Here is a 24645-nt window from a genome sequence, read left to right as displayed (position 1 = left end):
ACAATAACAATAACAATAATAAAATAATCATAATAATCTTAATAATAATAATAACAATAACAATAATAACAATAACAATAACAATAATAATAATGATTAACACATGATGTACGGAAGCCCTAAGCCGTCGTTCGTTCATACATTTAGCTTCCTCTGGTTTCTTGTAAAACCATGGTACAACCTCCTAACACTGAAAGGATTGACAGAGTCACTGACTTTAAATATCTTGGTGTAACACTGGATCCAAATTTGAACTTTAAGAAACATGTAAAAAAAATGGTTAAAACTATAAAGTACAACTTAGCAAATTTTAGACACATTAGAAACTGTCTCTCTTTGGAAGCAGCCAAGATATTTATGCACGCTGTGATTCTTTCCCATATGTCTTATTGTATTACATGTTGGGAGCAGGCTGGAGAAACAACCATAAGACCTGAATCCATATACAAACAAAAAGCCAATGCGTTTCCATCACTGTACTGGAAAAATACAATTTACTGAGCTTTGAGAATTTTAGATTATTTTCAAACTTGTGCCTTGTTTATCACATTTGAAATGGTTTGGCCCCTCCTCCTCAGTAAGCTCTAGATCCTGTACACTGGGTGTATGGGTGTATTTTTGCTTTGTACTGTTTGTTATTGTGCTGTAATGTGTTTTCATTGTGTCTGCAGATGAAAAGTAGCTGTGAGATAACTCTGGTGCTGTACAGCAAATGTAATCGTTTATGTTTAATACTGTACATGGTGCCATTAAATAAATGAATGAATTATAACGAGTTGATTTAATTTGTTTTCTCCAGTTCTAAATGTCATTATGTCGAAATAACAAATGTGTTATCCTGAGATAAAGGGAGAATTTTCTCTAGACCTCAAGATAACGAAACTTTGTTCACAGAGATAATGATTACTAATTAATTTAAGATCTCGAGAGAACAAAGACATAGTCCAGTAAATTAAATCATTTTAAAGGTCCGGTGTGTAAGATGTAGGAGTATCTATCAGCAGGAATGGAATATAATATTCATTAGCATGTTTCAGTAACCTGAAAATAATATAATTGTTGTTTTTGTTGTCTTAAAGTGAGCTTGCAGTCAGAGGGGGGCCTCTTCCATGAAGCCTGAGCAGACAAACCAAACTCTGATTTAGATATGGCCTTTTGCTTTTTATGTAAATATCGTAGTCAGAGTTATTGTTTTTTTTTTGTACATGTTCAGAAGGAGACGGTGAGGTGAGAGAGCTTCACTGCTGGGTGCTATTAAATTCTACACACTGGACCTTTAATTTGAACCTTTATTTTAATATGTCTCATCTTATATTTTATATTTATATTGCTACTTAATATGCCTAGGTTGTTTTTTTAGGTTGTTCTTTTCTATTTTATTTTTACGTCATTGTGTTGTATATGTAACTATGGGTGAAATGCTGTTTGGGATTAATAAAGTATTTCTAATCTAATCTAATTTAAGGTGTTTTCTATTTCACAACTTATTGAATTATCGTCCTGAAACACACAAAAGCACCACATGATTTATTCTTTTTGTCATTTATACAACTTTCCAACAACATGGACTCACATATTAACACAGAAATGAAATGAATGACGCTGGTCAACATGTTTAAGCTTCTGTCTCGAACATCTTCTTCCTGCCGTCCATCCCGGCCTTGTCCTCGATGTTCTTCCTCCAGTCGCCTGTTTGTTTCTCCTGAGGGACAGCAGACAGTTCATTAATGCATGCTTAGGTCTTTTTAATAATCAATCATTGTCCTTCAGTGTCTCACCTCCTCTTTCAGCTCCTTCTTGACCTGCTTCAGGTTGGACCTCAGGTCGATGGACACTTTATGTTTGGAGCCCAGCAGAGCTGCCAGCATGGCGTCGGCTGACATCCGCACCTTTTTCAGGGCCGGCTTCTTAAACTTCCCCTTCAGGTCCTGGACCATCAGCTTCAGGTCGTCGATCTGAGAGAACACAGTTATTCAGATGTGTCTTCAAGATGTCTCTGAACTCAAACCTGCGTTAAAGACCACACCACTTGGAGATGGCACTGGTGTTCTCCTTTACCAGCAAACTTTAGCAGACGTACCTCCTTGTTGGACTTTTTCACTTTGGTCTCCATGTCGTATCGCTCCTCATCCACCAAATCTATCTGCTTGTGAAGTTTCCGGCAAAGCTCCTGATGTTGTACACGGGACAAGAGAGAAGAGATGTTACCCTGTGTGTGAGTGAAAAGTGTCTCCAGGGATTTTGTGGTCTGTGGCTTCGATTTAAAAAGCACTTGATCTCATCTATAGTATAAAACAATTATGTTTTTCTGTTTGTCCCAGGCAGCAGTGTCAAGGCCCTTATGTGAGCAAACAAAAACACAATCATTGTGTTAGTTCAGAGCATGAACTGATGGTGGATATCAGATCACAGCCATGTTTGTGTGAAGGAGGTGATGGAGGTTTATACCTGGAGCTCCTGCATGCAGCCCGGCACGGACAGGGCGGGGCAGTTCTCCTCCATGTAATCCATCTTCTCCTTCTCGTCGTTCTGCGCCTCCTCCGCCAGCATCTTCTCTGCGATCTGCAGCAGCAAGCTCTGAGGGGAAGAAGAGACGGAGGAGAGAGATCGGACGCTGAAGGACGACCATGACGAGGTGACGTTTGCATCATGTGTTTATGAGATGATATCCTGTCATGATGGAGGATATTACTATAAACTTTGTTTTGCCACCACCAGCCCTGCACCACCCTGGATCCCCTTCACTGCAAGATCCCATCCTGACACTGCACCGATTCTGTACTGTGTATTTAAACCATCTAAAGACCAGATTTATTCTAAAGTGTGTCTGCCTAAAGCTCAGAGAGGCTGTTATTGTGTTAATTTCTAGTTTTTATTTTCTTTTGTTTTAGTTTCTTTTTTTAAAGCCTCCTGTAAATATTATTTATAGTTATTTGACTATTCTTGGCAGGAAGAACCCGACTCAACAAAGAAAAATATATTTTAAGCAAGTCTGAAATTCAGTATAGGGCTTCAATTAAAGATGATTTTGATCATCAGTTCATTACTTTTTATGATTAATTAAGTAATGTCTCCAAATGTCCAAAACCCCCCCAAAAAATTCAGTTTAAAGTGAGGAAAAGCACCAAATACTGGAAAACATTTAGAGTTTTTAGATTTCTATTAATTGATTAATTAGCACTAATAATTTAATGTTCACATTTTAACTTGATAATGAAACCTGATGTGTGAGTTTGACAGATAAAACACATTAAACACATTAAACATCTTATAGTTGATTCTAGATTTGAATGTTGGGTCACCCAAAACAAAGTCATGAAATTAAAGGAAGAACAATTAAATAAAGTAATTAAATAAAATACACTCACAGACCTCAGGCTCACGATGCCTCATAGGGTATACAAGATATTTTATATGTGCATGTTAAGCACTGATATTTAAAATGTATTGATGATTTTCATGTTTGTATTTTAACCCTTTACGTTACAGTCTGCAACCACATCTGCACAAATCTGACACGTCACAAATGATTCACAGCACAGGTGAGCAGAAAAAAACACGTTTTCCACGTGTATATTTTCATTGTGTTGTTTGATGATTTGAACTCTACAAAGTTTCTCAGAGTATCTTAAAAATCACTCTATAAATAAAATGTATCATTATCGTCATTATCGTTGTTATCTTGTGAAGTAATCTCACTTAATCAAGCAGAAAAAGAAATAAATAACTCGCTGCTTGGTTTGGTCGCAGCCCACAGACATCAGGCGACAGGTGACATTGTTTCATTTTTATGGGTCGTAAACCCAAAAAAAGGTTCAAACTACTGTGACAACAACATCCCCATAAAGGCTGTTTACAGGTCAGACAGTGGTCACATGATCTATTTATCAGTTTGGTTATTTAGTTATATTTATTATTTTCTGCTAATAGACTCAACCATCACCCTAAAAACTTAAATCTAGCATTTATGAGCACCTTTAACGTACAGTAAGTTCACACATTCACAATGTTTCAGTTTTTAAACACCGTCAACAAATTAAAAAAACCTTCAGGCCTTCATTGGCACCAGCTTACTCTACCTTGAGGTGATTCCTCCGGCTCGATGACATCTTTTTCCTTCAGAGAAAGAAAGAAAGAAGAAAACATGATTTAAGACGAATTCTGTGAGTTTTCGTAGAAATTTCAGAAAGTTTCCTTCAGAGTTTAGATCAGGACTTACTCTGCCATCCTGACTGCAGCTGAGTCCTGCCTGCAGAAGAGAGAAGAATGGGAACAGCTCGGCATTTGAGGTCTGTTTATAGGTGTGTGTTCAGTGTGTGTGTGTGTGTGTGTGTGTTCAGTGTGTGTGTGTGTGTGTGTGTGTGTGATGGACCAGTTGTCTTGGATGGGAGCAGCTGAGCCTCAAACAAACGCTTCAGGAATTTTCTTCTTCTGGAAACATCTTTATGATTGTGGAACGTGGAACCAAGACAAGACAAGACAAACTTAGTTCAGAATTAAGTTTATGATTTAAAGACATATTTTATATTGTCAACAAACCTCATGAAGTATTATCCAAGCCTGATTTATCTTCCATAGAGCTCCATGCTTGTTAAAAATGATTAAAAACACATCAATGAGCAACACACAGCCGTTTATTTTGCCTCGATGACACACACACATTGTCCCGCCGCCTCAAATACTCACTAATGCACCAGACGTGGATTTATCCGCCGCTGAAAATAGTCCCTAACAGATGTGCCTTTTCCTCCTATTTGAGTAACGATTCTTAGAAACTTCAGCGAGCAGCTGTTTTAGATAAATATAGTGCCTTCTTAAAATATCAAACTTAATGTTTTCAGGCTTCAGTTGGAGCCAATGGGCTTGGAGCTGAGTGATGCAGGCGGGGAAGTCATCAGAAAACATGCTGGTTTTGGCCTTTTTCATATAAAAGTCTGAGTGAAACCTAAAGATGGAACTATACGATCAACTGTGGAGGGGTTTTCTGCTGTCTGTCTTTGGTTTCCTCTGACTCAGCTCAGCTGTAAGGCTGTAACAGCTGACTGCTCTTTTCATCTGTTTACAGACAGTAATGGGAACTCAGCAGAGATTCATTCAGAGCTGCTCATAGAAGTAAAGACACCTCGCTGCATGGTGACAATAAGTTAAAGGTGTTTGATGTCAGCTGTCATCACTGTGAAAGCTTCATGTAAAGACATTTAAGAGTTTTCTAGAATATAAAGATCAAATCAAAGACCTGTTCAGGCGTGCAGGAGATAAACTGAAGATAAAAGCTTTTATTTAGTCTGTATGACAGAACTTCTGTCACCAGCAGCAACGTGGAAGTGATTATAATCTTTGTTATGGTGCCTGTTCTGGATCTGCAGAACCATTAAACTGTTTGCAGAGAGGTTAATTATCCAGAATATTTTGTAGTAGTAACAACCTGAACTCACCAAAATAGATCCTCATTAATTAAAGCTAAAAAGATCTATAAATAGACCTTATCAATCTATAAATTCAGCTAAAAAAATATCATAAACCAGCTTTAAAATGAGAGCTGTAGCTAACTGTGGAAGAAGGTTGTGTGATGAACCAGAAAAAGCCTCCCAGCAGCTGTCAGCTCTAAACTGGGAGGATTTATTGCTCTAACTGGTTCCTATTATACTCAGCTGCTTCATACACACACACACACACTGAACACACACACTGAACACACGCTAATGAACAAACCAAAACATTGTGCTATTCCCATTCATCACTTTTTTGTGTCTTCTAGGTTTCCATTCATTTTCCATACACGCTTATTCTTATCATGGTCGAAGGGGGCTGGAGCTGATCCCAGCTAACACCCTGGACGTGCAAACTCCACACAGCATCAAAATATATTGAATCAAAGCACCAAAAGTAAAAGTAGCACACAGATTTAATTAGATTTAGGCCTTCTCCAGAGTGTATTCCGCCTTTTGCACTTTTAGAATAATTACTTTATTGATACTTTATTGACACACACACAAATGTGGGGAGATGGTGGAGTGATGGGCAGCCACTGTGAGCAGTTAGGAGTTCAGGACTTGAACCCAGGAGGTGAACCGGCACCTCTCCAGCTACTAGTCCACCTTCCATACTTTGGTCCAGGCTGGACTTGAACCAGCCGCTCAAGCCAAGTCAACCTCAGACTGAGCTACTGCCTAAAATCTAAATCTAAAAGCGAGTGCATTAAAATCTTCTGATCTACAGACGCTCATTTAATCTCATTTAATCTTAATTTATGAGACACCTGTCACTGTCTGCTGTTAGCAGAGTGAGTGAGTACACTATGTTCTGAGTACAGTATGTTTAAACCTCAAAAGAATTAGAGCAAATTACTATATTAATTGAATTACTTACATCTATAACCACATCACACATCCTGTTATGGCCTACACATGTACTCTGGCTGGCTGAGTTGAACTCAATGACAGTAGAAAACATGGTTGGCGTATCCGCAATGTCCCCCACAGGTTTTTAAAGAGTCGCTGTGAGCGCTGGCAAAACCTGAACCCTGAAACTTTAAGCCTTAATATAATGTGAACAGGTGAGTTGTATATAAATTCACCCTCAGTACAGTTGTCATGAACGGGGAAATTAGCTACAGAGACCAAAACTGTTTTTTGTACCAGGCTGTAAACATGTTTATTTCTGCTGTGAAGTTGGACATTTGGACATGGGGACTTATGGAGACTGACTCACTTCTGGAGCCAGCCTCAGGTGGACGTTAGAGGAACTGCACTTCACAGCCATGGTGGTTGCTGCTTGGTTGGACTCTCTGGGTCTGTCTGACCATGAGCCGTGACGTCTTAATCAGGGTTGGAAATAAGGTTGTTATTGTATTATAGATCACAAATACCAGTGCACAGTGCATATACAGTAAATCCCAAGAAAATCATTAACTGATGGATTTTATTATGCCTGATTTCTATACCCCTACTTCCCATGTCCATGGCAACATGTCATCATTTATGAGTTGACATACATTTTTTATCATGGTTACTCAATATTTCTTACACTATGGTCACTTTACATAACAATACTCTTTTTATATATCACGCCACTTTTATCCTCAGTACTTGTCTGTTTGAAGGTTGATTGTTTTTGTGTTTATTGTAGGTTATAGATATTTCTGTCTGTTTATTGTGTTTGTTTTTCTAATTCTGTAGTGTATGCTTCACTTTCCTCTCTGCTGCTGTAACAAGTACATTTCCCCGTGGTGGGATCAATAAAGTATATCTAATCTAAAGTGACGTAAAGGTGTTAAATAAATGCAGTGTAGTAGCATAAAAAGTAAAATATTTGCCCCTAAAGCATAAAATAAATATAATACAAGAATAATATTAAGATCCATCCATCTTGATATCCAATCCCAGGATGGGATGGAATGTGGTTTTAATATTTTATAACATTTGTTAATCATGTTTATGATTATATGCTATTAATATTATGATTTCTAGAGGAGAGCTGATGTTCACCTGCCCATATCTTATATTATATATATATATATATATATTATATATATATATATATATATATATATTATATATATATATATATATTTATGTGCATGCCGTTCAGGAAATTAAACCTTGAATTATTGAATGAAGTCTGAATATATTGAATGAAACCTTGAATATATGGAATGAAACTTTGAATGCCATCAAAGGCTTTTATTGTGAAACTCCTGCCCCGGAAGAGAAGCAGCATCATTAGGCCCAGCTTGACCGTGTTGTTGAAGATGGCGGCGTGCGCTCAGCTGCTGCTGTTGTGGTCTCTCTGTCTCTGCAGCTCCGGCTCCGTCCTCGGCCTGAAAGCAGCCGGTGGCCCCGCGGAGCCGCCCAACCCGCCGGGCCTGCAGAGCCGCTGACCCCCCGGGGGAAAGATGCACCCGCCGCCGCTGCTGCTGCCGCTGCTCCCGGGGCCTCGCAGCCTCGGAGGGCGACCGGCTGGAAGCTGTCGGAGGAGGAGGCCTGCCGGGAGGACCTACCCGCCACTGCCCCAACACACCTGGACCAACAACCTGGCCCTGCTGGAGTGCCTGCAGGACCGCAGAGAGTACGCAGGTGGTGCGGGGTCTGCGGGGTGTGTCGTCCCGGTGCAGGACAGTGATGCGGAGGTGGAGAGCTGATGTTCACCTGCCCAGGTGTCTGCTCCAGATGTTTGAACCACAGAGGAGGAACTTTAAGACACTTTATCATATTTAATATAATTTATTTATTTATTTAAATCACTGAAGGTAACTCATGTTTTTGTTTTAATAACTTCTAAATATTTTTAAAACCTCAACATAGAAATTAAATTAAATTTAATAACATACTTATTAAATGAAGTTTGATATAATATCTGCTCTCAGAAAATCAGATTTTTTTTGTTTCCAGTTTTACCATCAATGCACAGACCTTTTCAGTCCTCGGTCATGTCACACTAACGGAAAAAACTTCTTGAGAATCATTCAAATGTTTCAATAAAGGGACGATGCTAAATTAATTACAAATGAAGTAAACACCAACCAGTTATTCACAAACAGTTGTTTAGAGGAACTGTAAAACTAAAAATGGTGTTTGTCCATGTGTGTAACGTCTCTATCAACATGAAGACTTCACCTTTAAATGGACAGAGAAAGAACACAACATGAAGACTTCACCTTTAAATGGACAGAGAAAGAACAAAGTGTACTGAACCAACAGACTGAGGAGTTTGTGCTCTTATATTGTTTCCACAGAGTCCTCACTCTGTATAAAAGGTGGCTCTGATAACACAGTGTATTTATTATTGAGTCAGATCAGAACACATCACAGGAGGTCAGTGAATCTGTCACACACACACTAACTACTAAAACAACTAAAAAGGTCCTTACTGTAAAAAGTAGGATTTCATTAAATGAAAGTTCAGCCAGTAAAGATTTTGTTTTAAATGCGGTCCTCAGGTTTCTTTTTAACACACGGTGTAAATGACTGTTCAGGTCAACTTGGCATGTCTGGACTTTTAAAAACTTGGATTACGATGAACGAGCACGTTTGAAACAAAGACGCTGTTATTTGGGAGGATGCTGCGAGCTGTTTTTCAGCACGAGGGTTGGGCAATGACTGATTTTTTTTATTTAAAGTGAACGACTTTTTAAATAAAACTTCATTTAAATTTTCTATGAGAGGGTTTTCCCCAGAAAGGATGTTGAAGTGGCCGCAGAGCTATTTCCTGGATTGTGTAACAGATACTACACGTCATAGAGAACAGGGATTCATGTTCGAGGCGCTGTGTATGTTTTTATTTTCTGGATCCACACACAGCATAGATTAGAGTATTTTGGACAGAGTTTAGTGGAACACACTGCTGTCTCTGTTTTGTAGTTTTAAGAGTTAAATCCAGTTTGTTATCGTGGCACTGAAACATCTGCACAGACTTTAACGCTGAGCTCCTGATTTCTGTTGCTCAAAAGCACTTTGTCGTTACTCTCACCTCTCATGTTAAATAACCTTGGACATTGTACACCAGGATACAGTCAGACAGGAGAGAGATGAAACAGTCGTTTAATTAATCGATCGATCGGCTGAGCGTCGGTCTAGGACGGACGGTGACTTCGTTTGTGGAGGTGAGACAGAGGACGGGTTGTTAGAGCTTCGGGATCTTCTGAATCTCTGCTCGGATGTTTTGACGAGCAAACGTGACACGTTTCATTAAAAATAACGAGAATAATCGTCAGCTGAAGCTTTAATGTAACAAACAATCAGAACTCGGTGACGTCGAGCTGAACGTTGCAGCTGTTTTCAGACTCTGATCTATTCGAGGAAGACGTCAGATGTGATGGTGTGTGTGTGCGGTGACCCAGTTTGATCACACACACACACACACACACACACACACACACTCTCTCTCCTCCTGAGCGATGTCCTTTTACACTGAGATAATTACATCGCTTCAGCTCCATAACAGCTGTGGCCTCCTGAAGACGTAAATGACTCTTATAAATCTGCCTCTTCCCACCATCACCACCCCCCGACACACACACACACACACACACACACACACACACACACACACACACACACACACACAGAAGCTGGCAGTGTGAGCTTATGTTACTGACGACGTTTGAGTTTGTATTTGTGGTGGTTTCATCTCTGAAATGTGACACTGGAGTGAGGGAGTGAACAAGAAGCCAACACGCCTGCGGACATCTCTGTTTGTTGTTGTTGTCACTGATTGACTGTGGACTGACAGTGTGTGAGGACGCTGAGTCCATTATAGTGAAGGAGCAGACACCACACGGCTACACGGAGCTGTTCTCGGACTAATACGATGAATCTAAGGAGTCGTGAGACGATTACTGGGGCAGGAGACGGCGTTCATTTCTTAAAGATAAGATAAGATCGACTCTGTTGATCCACACGGGAAATTCACTCGCTGCAGCAGCTCACAGGTGGATCAGAAAAATACTCATCAATAAAAATAAAGCAGAAAAATCAAATCAACAAACAAAAACTACGATTAAAGAGTTCAGTCAGTGTAAAACACAAACTACAAAGATAATAAAACTTTTAAACATTTATTTTTGTCACATTTTCTTTATTAAGCTGACGTATAACTCATATAAACAGCCTGGTAACCCCTTTTTAAAAGTTATTGTTGCATGAAATCATTGTTTTCTTATCGTGTAGTTTCTTTTAGTTTTTTATTCTTTCTTCAGGCCTCTGGAGGTTTTTACCATAAAAATCTTAAACAAAGACGTGAAAATGATTCTTGACATTCCTCTGTTTGTTATATTTGGATGTAAAGATTCACTTTTAAATTTCATGAACTTTATTTCAAAGTAAAAGATTATATAGACTGATACAAAACAGTAAATGTGCCATAAAACCATTTTACGGTCTTTTACTGTCGTTGTTTGGCAGTTTTTCCACGTAATATCTCCAGATATTTTAAAATATGTAATAAAACGCCAACCTTAAACAGAAAATCAGCAGAAATAACATCCTTTTACTGTAATATTAGAAAAGTTATACTGTATTTATTACGGTAAGTCTGTTTTTACTGTAAAAACAATGTTGATAGGAGAATATCATATCACAGTTTGAGCTATGGACATATATTATTTTATTAAATATGGTTTGTTTATTGGTATTTATGATTATTTTTCCACTTATTGTTAAACATTTATTCTCACTGCAGACAGATTTTATTCTTCTAGATGATTTCTTGTGCTGCTCACGTTCTGCATTTTATCCAGGTTGACTGAGTGTTGGTCCGTTTTAATTACCGGTGCTCAGAGAATAAATCCATCATGTTATTGCCACTTGACATTCAGAATATTCAGTTGTTCTTGAACATGAGTCTGGTCACGTTACTCCGCCCGTTAATTAGCCTCTGTTAACGTCTGTTTGATCCGTCGACTTGATTAATCTGCTCTTGTTTCAGGAGCCTTTGATGTGAATCAAACAGCTCTTTATTAATTAATAACTCATAGTCTTACTAATTGGTAATTTTTCTCTGGGAGGCCGCTGAGGCTCTGTTTCCTCATCACGCTGGCTCCTCTGTCTCTGAAACATTTAGTGGAAATGACGCTTTAAAGTCAGACAGCTGTGAGAACAGCATCTCCTGCTGCGTTTCTCTGATAGTCGAGGATGTTTGCTCGTCACTTTGGTTTGATATCGCCGCTTTTCTCCTGATGGCTGATTGATCTCGTCTCTTTGATCCAAACTAAAGGAACAGTCCGAGAAATACACAAACTGTCTTCACCATTTATCTCTGTGCAAAGGCGACTTACACGGAGAGGATCGATCTCAGTCTGTCTTCAGCCTTTTATTTCACCAACCACTAAAAGTCAGTCCCACATTTACTCTTGTGCGGCAGCTTCTTGCTCGCTCACTCTCTCCTTTTCTCTTCTTAGCTTCCTCCCTCAGCGTCCTCTTCACTCTCTTCTCCTCTGCCATTATGTCCATAGAAGCTGCTGAGCCCAGCTCCGGTTCTGGCACGACACCACCTCTGCCCCCCGTCACCATTCCTCTTACTGGTCCAAAACAGTGGTCGAACCACTAACACTCCTCCCGGTTCTCTGAGCTTATAGTTATAGTTGTACATGATCTAACAGCAGCTACAGCTGTCAGCAGTTTACTTCGCTGTCCATCATAAACTCTGTAAATCACAGAGAGTTGAGGCGGTTAGTTTATGGGTCTGCGTGCTGCGAGGATATAAAAAGTGTTTTCGGAGCCTCACAGCTGTGTGCCCGTACAAAGTTCAACATTACACCTACACGTGCTCGTAAAACTCGCTAATGAGCCATTTTATCTTGTTTGTTTAACCTGAGCACAACCATAACCACCAAGCCAAGAATGAGTTACTGAACTTCCCCTCAAACACAAACTGATGTTTTACTTGAGTACGATTAATCCAACTACACCCAGCTGTTCGTGTAATATTATGATGATCTGTTTCTGTTTCTTTGACTTCCTTCTCTCTGTGTCTTTTTACAGGAAATTGAGATTGCCCCTGACTGCAACCATGTAAGTACAAAACACCAAAAAACCAGGCCGGTGACCATGGAAACATCGGCTGCATCCGTCATATCTGTGACGTCACCCGCAGGTTTCTGAAGAGCCGTGTTGGCCGCCTGATCTAAAAATCGGCAAAGATCACGTTTCATGAGCTGCAGTAACGAAGCTTCACTTCACAGACACGGAGGTTGCCGCTTGATCCCAAGTCCTTTAAATTGCATCCACACTTCCCTCACTCGCATCTTGCGTACAAGGAGAGAAGAAACGAGGAAACATGTTTGTGCATGTTCCTCTAACGTCCACTTGAGTCAGTCTCCATAAGTCCCCATGTCCAAATGTCCAACTTCACAGCAGAAATAAACATGTTTACAGCCTGGTACAAAAAACAGTTTTGGTCTTTGTAGCTAATTTCCCCGTTCATGACAACTGTACTGAGGGTGAATTTATATACAACTCACCTGTTCACATTATATTAAGGCTTAAAGTTATGCAGAATGGTTAGTTTGAGCAACCAGGCTGCAGCAGCCCTTGGATCGCCAAAGAGAGTCTCGACTGATGCTTAAGGTGTTCTTTATTTTAGTTTCAGCAGAATCAGGTTCACCATAGCACCGTGAAAACTGTGTGTCAGGGTATACAAACATAAAACAAGTCACCATACAGTCTTCACAGTACAAACATAATTTTGCATCAATATTAAAACAAGTGTTCATTCAATCAAAGTATTGCATACATAATAATACAAACTCACGTTACAAAGATACAATATTTCAAATAGACAAAATAACCAAACAAACATACCTCACTGCGCTCACCAAGGACGCTTAAATGTTCATGATGTTTTCTTCTGTTTAAACAGGCGTCACAGTCCCTTTTGTGCAAATTAAGTAAAAGTTTAAGCTGGAGCCTGGAGAACAAACTTTTTGTGACTCAGGCTCAAACAAAGCAGCTTCCTAATTACCAACACCTGTGGGTTTACCTTTACCTGTCTCCCTCTTCTGGAGCTACGGTGTCACTCAAGGACAAAATTCATTCAACACCCATACCCATCCAAGTCCATAGATTCATACACACAACATCGCTCACAACATTGCAATTATTTTAAACACACATAAAATAGAAGCATTATTAAATAATTTAAAGTTTGATTTTTCTTGAGATATAATATGAACAAGACAAATTTAAATAGTTTTACTCAAACAAAACAAAACACATACAAAGGACTAGTGTGGTCCTTTACGATGATCCACGTCTCTGCAGGTTTTTACATTAGACAGCCTCCACACTTCACAATGACTCTTCAGAAGTGGGTGACGTTCAAGTTGCTTGGCAACAGTGGCGGAGCCTAATTGATGATTTAATAAAGAAATTTGTTGTCACTTATTACTGTTAAATAACAAACGGAGCTGATCGAACTGAAGAGATCTCAGGCTCGAGGTCGTCTCTGACTCGTTTAACGCTCAAAGATCTTTAAAGAATCTTCAGCTCACAAACAAACGAGCGCTAACGACCTTCACTAACGAGCTCCATCACCTTCGATCGTTTGGTCTGAGATTCCTGAAGTCCTGTCTTCAGCACGATGAACCTTCAGAGTTCACAGCAGTTAACGGCACAGCGCTTTATAAAGGTTAATAGAGCACTTTATTACAGCACCGGCTGCAATTAACACGTCACTCACACACACACACACACACACACACACACACACACACACACTCGTTCTGTGGTGTTATTTTCTAGGCGGTCTGAAGTCGGGAGCTGTTATCAGCAGCAGCTGGAGCTTCGAGACAGAGACCTTTAAAAAAAACATCCTGTTCATGCACAAGCACCGACTACATGTATATAAAGTAATCTATTACATTAATAATTCAATATTTATTACAGAAACACTTGACTTGTTTATATAGACTTGCTGTTTGTGTGTTTCTTTATTATAATTAATAGAAAATTATAAATTATTCTTAAACTCCTTTTGTATCTTCACGTGACGATGTGATGTCTCTTCCTTCAGCTGCTGTGGAACTATAAACTCAACCTGACCACAGAGCCCAAGTTCGAGTCGGTGGCCGCGGAGGTCTGCAAGAGCACCATCGCTGAGGTCAGTGTGCACCGCAGGAGATCCAGGGTAAACAGCCACACACCTGCCCCGCACAACGTTAACGTGTCACGTGTTCGATACCCACAGATAAAGGAGTGTAACGAGGTGGAGCGAGGGAGGGGCTACCTGGTGTCCTGCCTCGTGGATCACCGTGGCAACATCAGCGAGAGCCAGTGTAACCAGTACATCACCAAGATGACCGGCATCGTCTTCAGCGACTACAGGCTGATCTGCGGCTTCGTGGACAAATGCAGAGACGACATCAACCGCCTGCACTGCGGCAGCATCAACGTCGGACACAAGGTGTGTGTGTTACAGGACAGACTAGTCTTAAGACCGGTTTTTGAAGGTCTTGTCTTACCACAGCTCCACATCATGTCTCATCAGGACGTCCACTCCCAGGGCGAGGTGATCGCCTGTCTGGAGAAGGCGTTGGTCGGGGAGGCGGAGCAGCAGGATCACGTCCGACCAATCAAACAGGAGTGTCAGAGGGCGATCCTGCGGGTTGCCGAGCTGTCGTCCGACGACTTTCACCTCGACAGACATCTTTACTTCTCCTGCAGAGAGGACCGCGAGAGATTCTGTCAGAACGTAAGAATTCAGTATTCGTAGCTTCTCATAGAGGCTGCTAGGCCCAGCTCCTGTTCTGGCACAACATCTGCAGCATTCCCTGTAAACCTCCTCTTCATCTTCCCGGTGGTCCAAAGCGCCGTAGCCCCGGCTACAGTTGGCAGCCGTGGACTTCACTGTCCATCAGGAAACTCTGTAAATCAAAGTGTCTTTGCTCTCCCTCCACAGACTCAGGCGGGAGAAGGGAAAGTCTACAAGTGTCTGTTTAATCACAAGTTTGAAGAGGCCATGTCCGAGAAGGTAACGACCAGCTCAACATCTCCCCCCTGAGACCAGGACCAGGAGGACTCCTAACGCTCTCCCGTTTCTTTCGTCCACAGTGCCGTGACGCTCTGACCACCCGTCAGAAGCTCATCTCTCAGGACTACAGGGTCAGTTACTCCCTGGCTAAAGCCTGTAAGCTGGACCTGAGGAAGCAGCGCTGCAGCCTGGACACCAACCTGCCGCGAGCTCGCGAGGCTCGACTGTCGTACCTGCTGCTGTGCCTGGAGTCTGCGGTGCACCGCGGTGAGCCGGACGATGCACCTCTGTGTTATAAATGTCACATCATCAGCTGTGTTACTAATCGGATCCTGTGCCGTGCAGGTCGTCCGGTCAGCAACGAGTGTCAGGGCGAGATGCTGGACTACCGGCGGATGCTGATGGAGGATTTCTCTCTGAGTCCGGAGATCGTGCTGCACTGCCGGACGGAGATCGAGGCTCACTGCTCCGGGCTGCACCGCAAAGGCCGCACGCTGCACTGCCTGATGAGGATCGGACGCAACGAACGCAGCACCGCCATCGACAGCGTCTGCCAGAGCGCCGTAAGACAGCAGCGGGCACCAGACGATGACCTGAGTTATTGTTGTTGTGAGAGTGTTTCCTGAACGTTTGTTTCTGCTGCAGCTGCAGACGCTGGTCCAGTCCGCCGACCCCGGAGCCGACTACCGGATCGACCGGGCGCTCAACGAGGCCTGCGAGTCCGTCATCCAGACCGCCTGCAAACACATCCGCATCGGAGACCCAATGTGAGCCCCACACACACACACACACACACACACACACACACACACACACACGGTGTGTATCATGTTTAAACGTCCGTGGTTCTGTCGCAGGATCCTGTCGTGCCTGATGGAGCACCTGTACACAGAGAAGATGGTGGAGGACTGTGAGCACCGCCTGCTGGAGCTGCAGTATTTCATATCCAGAGACTGGAAGTGAGTCTGACGCTCGGAGATCTGAACACGCTGACCAAGCTCCGGTTCTGGCACGACACCGGCTCAGTGTTCCTGTAACATGCTAACAAGCTAACAGACTGAGCTAACATGAGCTAACAGCAGCTACAGCTGTCAGTTTACTTCACTGTCCATCATAAACTCTGTAAATCACAGAATATTCATGTCTCTCTCTCTCTCTGTCTGTCTCTCTCTCTCTGTCTGTCTCTCTCTCTGTCTGTCTGTCTGTTTGCCTGTCTCTCTCTCTCTGTCTGTCTATCTGTCTGTCTCTCTCTCTCTCTCTCTTTCTTTCTGTCTGTCTCTCTCTCTCTCTCTCTCTCTTTCTGTCTGTCTGTCTGTCTCTCTCTGTCTCTCTGTCTGTCTGTCTCTCTGCCTGTCTGTCTCTCAGGTTGGACCCCCTCCTGTATAAGAAGTGTCAGGGCGACGCAGCTCGGCTCTGCCACACTCACGGCTGGAACGAGACCAGCGAGCTGATGCCGCCGGGCGCCGTGTTCTCCTGCCTGTACCGCCACGCCTACCGTACCGAGGAGCAGGGGCGGCGGGTACGAGGACGCTACCAACACACACACACACACACACACACACACACACACACACACACGGTGTGTGTATGACGCTCTCGGTTTAACTCTGATGTTTTTAAACTCACCAGGTGAGCTCAGGCCGGCAGGTGAGTGATCAAACAATCCGCATTGATCCAGGTGAAGGGTTCAGTCCATGATGGGGATCATTTAATCCACGTGTCGGCCTCTGATAGGCCGGCTGATTTTATATGTTTGTGTGACTTCAACTAAAATCATTTAAATTCATGTTTCATGTTATGTACAGTCTGTATATTCAGCCTACAGCCATGCTGTGAGCTCTGTGAGGCACGTTGGTGCTCTGAACTCATGAAATAACGTGTGTGTGTGTGTGTGTGTGTGTGTGTGTGTGTGTGTGTGTGTGTGTGTGTGTGTGTGTGTGTGTGTGTGCGCACGTTTGTGTGACTTCAACATTTTACCAACCGCAGCAACTAAAATCATTTTAATTCATGTTTCATGTTATGCACAGTCTGTATATTCAGCCTACAGCCATGCTGTGAGCTCTGAACCCATGAAATAACGTGTGTGTGTGTGTGTGTGTGTGTGTGTGTGTGTGTGTGTGCACACGCAGTTGTCTCGGGACTGTAAGGTGGAGGTTCAGAGGATTCTCCACCAGAGGGCGCTGGATGTGAAGTTGGACCCTGAGCTGCAGAAACGCTGCATGACCGACCTCGGCAAGTGGTGCAGCGAGAAGCTGGAAGCTGGACAGGTGAGACGGGACGGTGACGGAGGTTAGAGCGCCCTCTGTGGGTTGTTTAGTGCATCACAGCAGCTCGTGTGTGTGTGTGTGTGTGTTCAGGAGCTGGAGTGTCTGCAGGATCATCTGGAGGACCTGGTGTCCGCCTGCAGGGAAGTCGTGGGGAACCTGACCGAGCTGGAGTCAGAGGTCAGAGGTCATGGATCATGGTCAGGTGACGCTCAGCTGAGTGTCTGAGGTGTTAATCAGTGTTTGTCTCTGCAGGACATCCAGATCGACGCGCTGCTCATGAGAGCCTGTGAACCCGTCACACTGGCCCACTGCCACGTGAGTACACCAGCACTATAAAATGTTCAGTTTATAGATTTTATCGTCATTCGTGGAGAAAACAGTGAATCCTCGAAATGCAGCAACCATAAAGTCTCCACCTTTTGTCACCATAGCAACCACTAACAATAAAAAAAAGGCTGTTAAGAAGTTCGTTCAGTCCAAAAAGTCACGTCAGATTTTATTCAGCAAACGAATTAAGACGAATAATAAAAGTTAACGAGACGGTCAGCAGGAAATATTCAAGCCAAACGACCAAATAAACACACACACACACACACACACACACACACACACACACACCCTGTGCTGGAGTGTGTGTGTGAGTGTGATATGAACAAAATAAACACCACAGACTACACACACACCTGGTCTACTACAGACTATCAGAACAGAAACCACAGCTCGACCGTACATCGTTACATCACACAAATGTTTGATCGCCTTAAATCTGACGTAAAAACTGAGACTAAACTTCATTTATTCTAAAGAGGGACAGATACATACGAACACACTGTAATGTAACAAGTTTATTTCCACTGTCACAGTTTTTTCATTTTTATGTAACCAAATCTAAACCAACCAGGCGTGAACAAATCTTTCTTTCACCTGTGGAGTCAGAGAACAGGATAACCTGTACGAACACGTTACACTGAAGAAGCTGATTCAAACCTGAACCTCATGTTCAGTCTCAACATGACGTATTATGAGTAATTCAAAGCCTGTGAACAAGTTTAACAGAATCATTCAGAGTCAGATTTAGTGTCACGTCTACAGGCAGTCATGTCCTTCAAATGCTTCATTATGTCAACAATAAAAGACAAATCTTCAGTCATACAGTATCTGACAGCAGGCCATAAATAACATATTATAAAAATGAAGCTTCTGACCGCGGGCCGTGATTTGGACTTTGGAGATGTCTGATCTAAGATCTGAATGAGAATCCTTAAAGCTGCGACTGTTTCGACTTCTTCTCATTTCCTCTGCTTCTAAAACAAACGATACTGAATCGTTCATTTCTTCTAGGAAATGTTCTTCAAGTTTAACTTTAACCTTTTATCGTGCTCAGCAGGTTTCCTTCCTGTCTGTTATCTGTCCGTACGACCGGCGTGTTTCTGTGTTTTCTCTTCTGCTCCCAGTGGAAAAAGTTGTTTTGTTTTGAAATTTAAAGTTTAAACTAAAGATAACTGTGTGTGTGTGTGTGTGTGTGTGTGTGTGTGTGTGTGTGTGTGTGTGTGTGTGTGTGCAGGATGTAGTTGATAACCAGATCGACACCAGCGACCTGATGGAGTGTTTGGTTCAGAACAAACATCAGAAGGAGATGAACGAGAAGTGCGCCGTCGGCGTCACGCACTTCCAGCTGGTCAGTTGTCATGACGATGTGTGTTTGTCGCGTTAGCGTCGTGCTCGTGATCTGAACTGTGTCTCGTCTCGTGTTGTCGTCTGCAGATCCAGATGAAAGACTTCCGCTTCTCCTACAAGTTCAAGATGGCGTGTAAGGAGGACGTCCTGCGCCTGTGTCCGAACATCAAGAAGAAGTCAGAGCGCCTTAAACTTTGAAACTTTGAAACTTTCTGAAGTGTTTGTTTGTTCTGTTTTGCTGAGTCATGTTTCCGTCCTGCAGAGTCGACGTCGTCATCTGTCTCAGCACCACAGTGAGGAACGACACGCTGCAGGAGGCCAAAGAGCAGCGAGTGTCACTCAAATGTCGGAAACAGCTGAGGGTGGAGGAGCTGGAGATGGTAACACACACACACACACACACACACACACACACACACACACACACGGTAACCATGACAACACTGTCATAATGCTACGTCACATGATGCCATCACTTATACTCCTTTTCCCTCCTCTGCTTCTTCCTCCCTTTCCTCTCCATTCTCCTTCCCTTCGTCTCCTTCCTTCTTTTCTCCTCCCTGTCCTCCTTTCCTTACTCCTCCACCTCCTCCTCTCCTTCCTCCTTTCTTTCCTCGTCCCTGTCCTCCTCCTCTCTCAGTCGGAGGACATCCGGTTGGACCCGGAGTTGTACGATCCATGTAAGTCCGACATGAGTCGTCTGTGTCCTAACGTGGCGTTTGGAAACGCTCAGGTGAGAATCAGACATCGCACCTCCTCCTCCTGCTCCTCCTCCTCGTCCTCCATCCTTTCTTTCGTCCTCCTCACTTTGTTCTCCCCCCTCTGCCTCCCCCTGCAGATGATCGAGTGTCTGAAGGAGCAGAAGAGGCGGCTGAGTCAGCGCTGCCACCAGCGGATCTTCAGGCTGCAGGAGGTGGAGATGTCCGACCCTGAGCTCGACTACCAGCTGATGAGAGTCTGCAAGCAGATGATCAAGGTGAGCACGAGGAGCTCAGCTGATCTCGGCTGATCTCGGCTGATCTCGGCTGATCTCAGCTGTCACACTAAGCTTAAATGATCCGTTATGAAGTTACTGACGATCCAACGCTCTCCTGCAGCGGTTCTGTACTGAGGCGGACGCCAGGTACGTCCTGCAGTGTCTGAAACAGAACAAGAACAGCGAGCTGATGGATCCGAAGTGCAAACAGATGATCACCAAGAGGCAGATCACTCAGAACACGGGTCAGTACCAGGCCGGAGGTTTAGTGGATCTGAACTCATTCACCTCACTGATCCTCCTCCTCCTCCTTCAGACTACAGGTTGAACCCGATCCTGAGGAAATCCTGCCGAGCCGACATCCCGAAGTTCTGCCAGCCGATCCTGAACAAGGCGAGCGCGGACAGTGAGCTGGAGGGTCAGGTGATCGCCTGCCTCAAACTGAAGTTCAGCGACCAGCGTTTGTCTCCAGACTGTGAAGATCAGATCAGAGTGATTCTGCAGGAGTCGGCTCTGGACTACAGACTGGACCCACAACTACAGATACACTGCTCGGAAGAGGTACACAACACACACACACATACTCCTCTCCTTTCCTGCTTCTTCTCCTCTTCTTTCATGTTTCCTCTCCTGTCCTGCAGATCTCCAGGTTCTGTGCGGAGGAGGCTGCCGCTCAGGAGCAGACGGGTCAGGTTGAAGAGTGTCTGAAAGTCAACCTGCTGAAAATCAAACAGGACTCGTGTAAGAAGGTGAATAAATGTTACTGATGATCACGGGTGGAGGCTGGAGCGTGGACTGATGGAGGTCTGATGGATCCGTGTTCCTTTGTTTGCAGGACGTCCTGAACATGCTGAAGGAGAGTAAGGCGGACATCTTCGTGGACCCGGTCCTCCACACGGCGTGCGCTCTGGACCTCAAACATCACTGTGCTGCGATCACGCCGGGCCGAGGCCGACGTGAGTGCTCTCACTGTGTGTTAACGTCCGTGCAGACGGGTCAGTGTCAACATGTGTGAATGTGTTCGCAGAGATGTCGTGTCTGATGGAGGCGCTGCAGGACAAGAGAGTCCGTCTGCAGCCCGAGTGTAAGAAGAGACTTCAAGACCGCATCGACATGTGGAGCTACGCCGCCAAGGTAAAACACCTGGAGGAGGCGCTGACCTCACACTGATACACGACCACGTCACGTCCTTTTCTCTTCTTAGCTTCCTCCGTCAGTGTCCTCTTCACTCTCCTCTCCTCTGCCATTATGTCCATAACATTATCTGTTCACCCAGCTCAGGTTCTGGCATGACACTGGCTCCACTACCCATCAGCATTCCCTGAAAACCTCCTCTTCTCAGTTCCTGGGTAACAAACAGAGCTAACATTAGCTAACAGCAGCTACCAAACTGAGCTAACAGCAGTTAACAAACTGAGCTAACATTAGCTAACAGCAGCTACCAAACTGAGCTAACTTTAGCTAACAGCAGCTACCAAACTGAGCTACAGCAGCTACCAAACTGAGCTAACAGCAGCTAACAAACTGAGCTAACAGCAGCTACCAAACTGAGCTAACCTTTGCTAACAGCAGCTACCAAACTGAGCTAACATGAGCTAACAGCAGCTACCAGACTGAGCTAACCTTAGCTAACAGCAGCTACCAAACTGAGTTAACATGAGCTAACCTTAGCTAACAGCAGCTGCCAAACTGAGCTAACAACAGCTAACAGCAGCTAACAGACTGAGCTAACAGACTGAGCTAACATGAGCTAACAGCAGCTAACAGACTGAGCTAACATGAGCTAACAGCAGCTACAGCTGTCAGCAGTTTACTTCACTGTCCATCATAAACTCTGTAAATCACAGAGAGTTGAGGCGGAGCAGCCGGAGGACATCAGAGGGAAAACCAGAAAACATTTCCTCCATAAAATATGATCCAGTTTCACCAGAATCAGTGAAATAGTTGCTGCTGTGTGACTTTGCTTCACCTGTAACGTCTCTCTCTCTCCTGCAGGTGGCGCCGGCTGAGGGCTTCTCAGACCTGGCTGAGCAGGTGATGACATCGCCCTCCAAGAACTACATCCTGCTGATGATCGCGCTGACCGTGTGCGTCCTGTTCTTGGTCGGGCTGCTGTGCGGTCGGGTCACCAAGCGAGTGACGAGAGAACTGAAGGACTGGTACAGAACGAGCACCTCTCTGAAAAAAAAAGACTGCCTCCTTTCACCTTCCTTCTCCTCCTCTTCTTCTTCTTCCTCCTCCTCCTCTGCCAGACGTCTGGTCGGTCTGTAACCAACGCCAGCACCTTCTCCATCTGGACCTCCTCTGTTTCATTGGCTGCTGCTGAATCTTTAAATCAAAACCTTCAATCTCCATTTGGGCCTTTCCAAACATCGACTGTCTCGTTGGAGCTCGGCGATCAAATCTTCTTTTCTTTCCCAACAAATCTGCTTCGGGCGGGGACTTTGCTTGGGTGTGGGGGATCGTCCGGCATCTTTTTAAGTTTCTAACTAAGCGCTGTTCATGATGTGACTGAGGCGGGCTGCTGCTGCTGCTGCTTCTTCTGAGGTGAGGATCGCTTCCCACTCTTTCCTGAGTCCTGAAGCTTTTTGTGATATTTACCTGGAGACTTGGAGCATGTGGAGCAACAGGACGTTCTTTCTTTCTAAGTGACTGCTGCTGCCTGGGGAAAAAAAGCAACTTTAAATCTTTTTGAAGTTTTTCTTTGTTGCTCATCTGTGACTTTCTTTTTTTTGTGTGTGTCCTCTTCACTCCTCGACAGGATCAAGTCCTCCTCGCCGTGTTCGACTCCCTACGTCCGGACGCATACAGACACCTCTGGTTTTGTATTTTAAAGAGATTCCCTCCGGATGACCTGCGTTAGTCTCGATCACTGTCCTCTGTTGCCTTTAAGCATTGTTTTCTTTGTTTAATGATTGTTAATATTTGATATTTAAAGCATTTAAACATCGTTTTTGTCATTGGCGTATCGATGGCGTGCACTGAGCTGCTTCGTTTACTCTCTCTCTAAAGTCAGATCCTGCATTTATACTCAGCCTGCGCGTGATGTGCACAGTAGATGAACTTCAGACATCGAGCCAAAAAAAAACAGTCTGAAACGAGTCAGAGGTCGGTAGATGATTGCTTCTTCTCTTAGGCTCTAAGCCTGGCTTAGCATGAAGGCTGGAGTGAACAGCTGACGAGTTAACGAGTTAAACAAACCAACCAACACCTCACCTGTCAATCAAAGCGTCCACGCTCTTAATCCTGCATAACTTTAAGCCTTAATATAATGTGAACAGGTGAGTTGTATATAAATTCACCCTCAGTACAGTTGTCATGAACGGGGAAATTAGCTACAGAGACCAAAACTGTTTTTTGTACCAGGCTGTAAACATGTTTATTTCTGCTGTGAAGTTGGACATTTGGACATGGGGACTTATGGAGACTGACTCACTTCTGGAGCCAGCCTCAGGTGGACGTTAGAGGAACTGCAGCACACATGTTATACGTTGATCTTTCGAGGTGTTAGTAGGCGCGTTTTTAACCTTAAACAGAGCCATGCTAGCTGTTTCCCCCTACTTCCAGTCTTTGTGCTAAGCTAAGCTAATGGTTGTTTTGCTGCTGAAAGCAGCTTCATGTGTTACTGACGTGCCACGGTGAAACTTCACGATCGAGTTAGGAAACTTTAGAAACATCTCTGATTCTCGTAGCTGTACTGAGTCACCAGGTGACAGTAAATATTATTAGAAATGCATCAAATAGTAAATAAATAAATAAAAAAGAAGCTGACAGGACGTTTGGCTTCGTGAGGTCATTACAACAAAATCCAAGATAGAAAGTAATCGCTCACCGACGTTCAAGCCATAAACTTTTTGTTTTGTGTTTTGTTTAATTGTAACTGAAGAGACGCAAACGTTATTTTGTTTCCGATCGATTCATATTTTTATTTTGCACTTCTAACTCGATGAACGGTACCGGACTAAAGTTTGGAGACAGCTTCTGAGGAAACACAAAGAACGGAAATCAGTTTGAGCGCTGCAGTGAACGGATGGTGTCTACATGTGTGGTTCCCACCCTAAAGCACGGAGGTGTGATGGTTCTTTTTAGCAGCTTTTCGGTTACGTGTTGAATATTTGTGAACGAAAACGTCCAAGCTGATCGACGCTCTGATAGAAACCATCAGCTGCTTCGAGCTTTACGTGTACGACCTTCATCAGCGTGCGGTTTGTTTCTTTTCACACGTCATGCCACGTAACGTGAAGTCGTAACAGATTTATC

The 24645-nt window shown here is 43.6% G+C and overlaps 2 protein-coding genes across 3 annotated transcripts; one reads left to right on the top strand and one right to left on the bottom strand.

The window, feature by feature from the left end:
* Positions 1 to 1484: 1484 nt before the first annotated feature.
* On the bottom strand, positions 1485 to 4279 carry LOC104929613 (troponin I, fast skeletal muscle). Its single transcript, XM_019271994.2, has 6 exons — positions 4220 to 4279; positions 4080 to 4116; positions 2449 to 2577; positions 2081 to 2170; positions 1779 to 1955; positions 1485 to 1702 (listed from the first exon to the last, which is right to left on the bottom strand). The coding sequence occupies exons 1-6, from the start codon at positions 4225 to 4227 to the stop codon at positions 1616 to 1618; spliced, it is 528 nt and encodes a 175-aa protein (XP_019127539.1). The 5' UTR covers positions 4228 to 4279; the 3' UTR covers positions 1485 to 1615.
* A 3546-nt stretch (positions 4280 to 7825) lies between these two features.
* Positions 7826 to 23473, top strand: LOC104929625 (Golgi apparatus protein 1). 2 transcript variants are annotated; one of them, XM_027281477.1, is made up of 26 exons: positions 7828 to 8066; positions 12478 to 12509; positions 14509 to 14595; positions 14683 to 14898; positions 14983 to 15186; positions 15394 to 15465; positions 15546 to 15732; positions 15811 to 16028; positions 16111 to 16232; positions 16323 to 16424; positions 16831 to 16984; positions 17595 to 17732; positions 17823 to 17909; positions 17985 to 18047; positions 19297 to 19410; positions 19497 to 19585; positions 19672 to 19789; positions 20050 to 20142; positions 20248 to 20385; positions 20507 to 20630; positions 20702 to 20946; positions 21027 to 21134; positions 21221 to 21341; positions 21413 to 21519; positions 22381 to 22544; positions 23147 to 23473. In XM_027281477.1, exons 1-26 carry the CDS (start codon positions 7895 to 7897, stop codon positions 23217 to 23219), a joined length of 3348 nt encoding a protein of 1115 aa, XP_027137278.1. In that variant the 5' UTR covers positions 7828 to 7894; the 3' UTR covers positions 23220 to 23473. The 2 variants fall into 2 exon arrangements, with proteins under 2 accessions (XP_019127534.2, XP_027137278.1); XM_019271989.2 differs by having other exon boundaries at positions 7826 to 8068; positions 12480 to 12509; positions 22381 to 23473.
* Positions 23474 to 24645: the final 1172 nt, after the last annotated feature.

This window comes from Larimichthys crocea, chromosome VIII (assembly GCF_000972845.2).
Source record: "Larimichthys crocea isolate SSNF chromosome VIII, L_crocea_2.0, whole genome shotgun sequence".
NCBI classification, from domain to species: domain Eukaryota; kingdom Metazoa; phylum Chordata; class Actinopteri; family Sciaenidae; genus Larimichthys; species Larimichthys crocea.
Note: the sequence above shows the minus strand (reverse complement) of the source record. Positions and strands in the feature narration are given on the sequence as shown.

Bases quoted from the DNA above. Each gene is read 5' to 3' on its own strand.
- LOC104929613 (XM_019271994.2), bottom strand. The intron at 2,578-4,079 runs GTAGAGTAAGCT...TCTTCCCCTCAG, and splicing joins GCCGGAGGAATCACCTCAAG to AGCTTGCTGCTGCAGATCGC. The intron at 1,703-1,778 runs GTGAGACACTGA...GCTGTCCCTCAG, and splicing joins AGAAGGAGCTGAAAGAGGAG to GAGAAACAAACAGGCGACTG.
- LOC104929625 (XM_019271989.2), top strand. From the start codon at position 7,895: ATGCACCCGCCGCCGCTGCTGCTGCCGCTGCTCCCGGGGCCTCGCAGC. The intron at 20,386-20,506 runs GTGAGCACGAGG...GCTCTCCTGCAG, and splicing joins TCTGCAAGCAGATGATCAAG to CGGTTCTGTACTGAGGCGGA. The intron at 21,520-22,380 runs GTAAAACACCTG...TCTCTCCTGCAG, and splicing joins TGTGGAGCTACGCCGCCAAG to GTGGCGCCGGCTGAGGGCTT.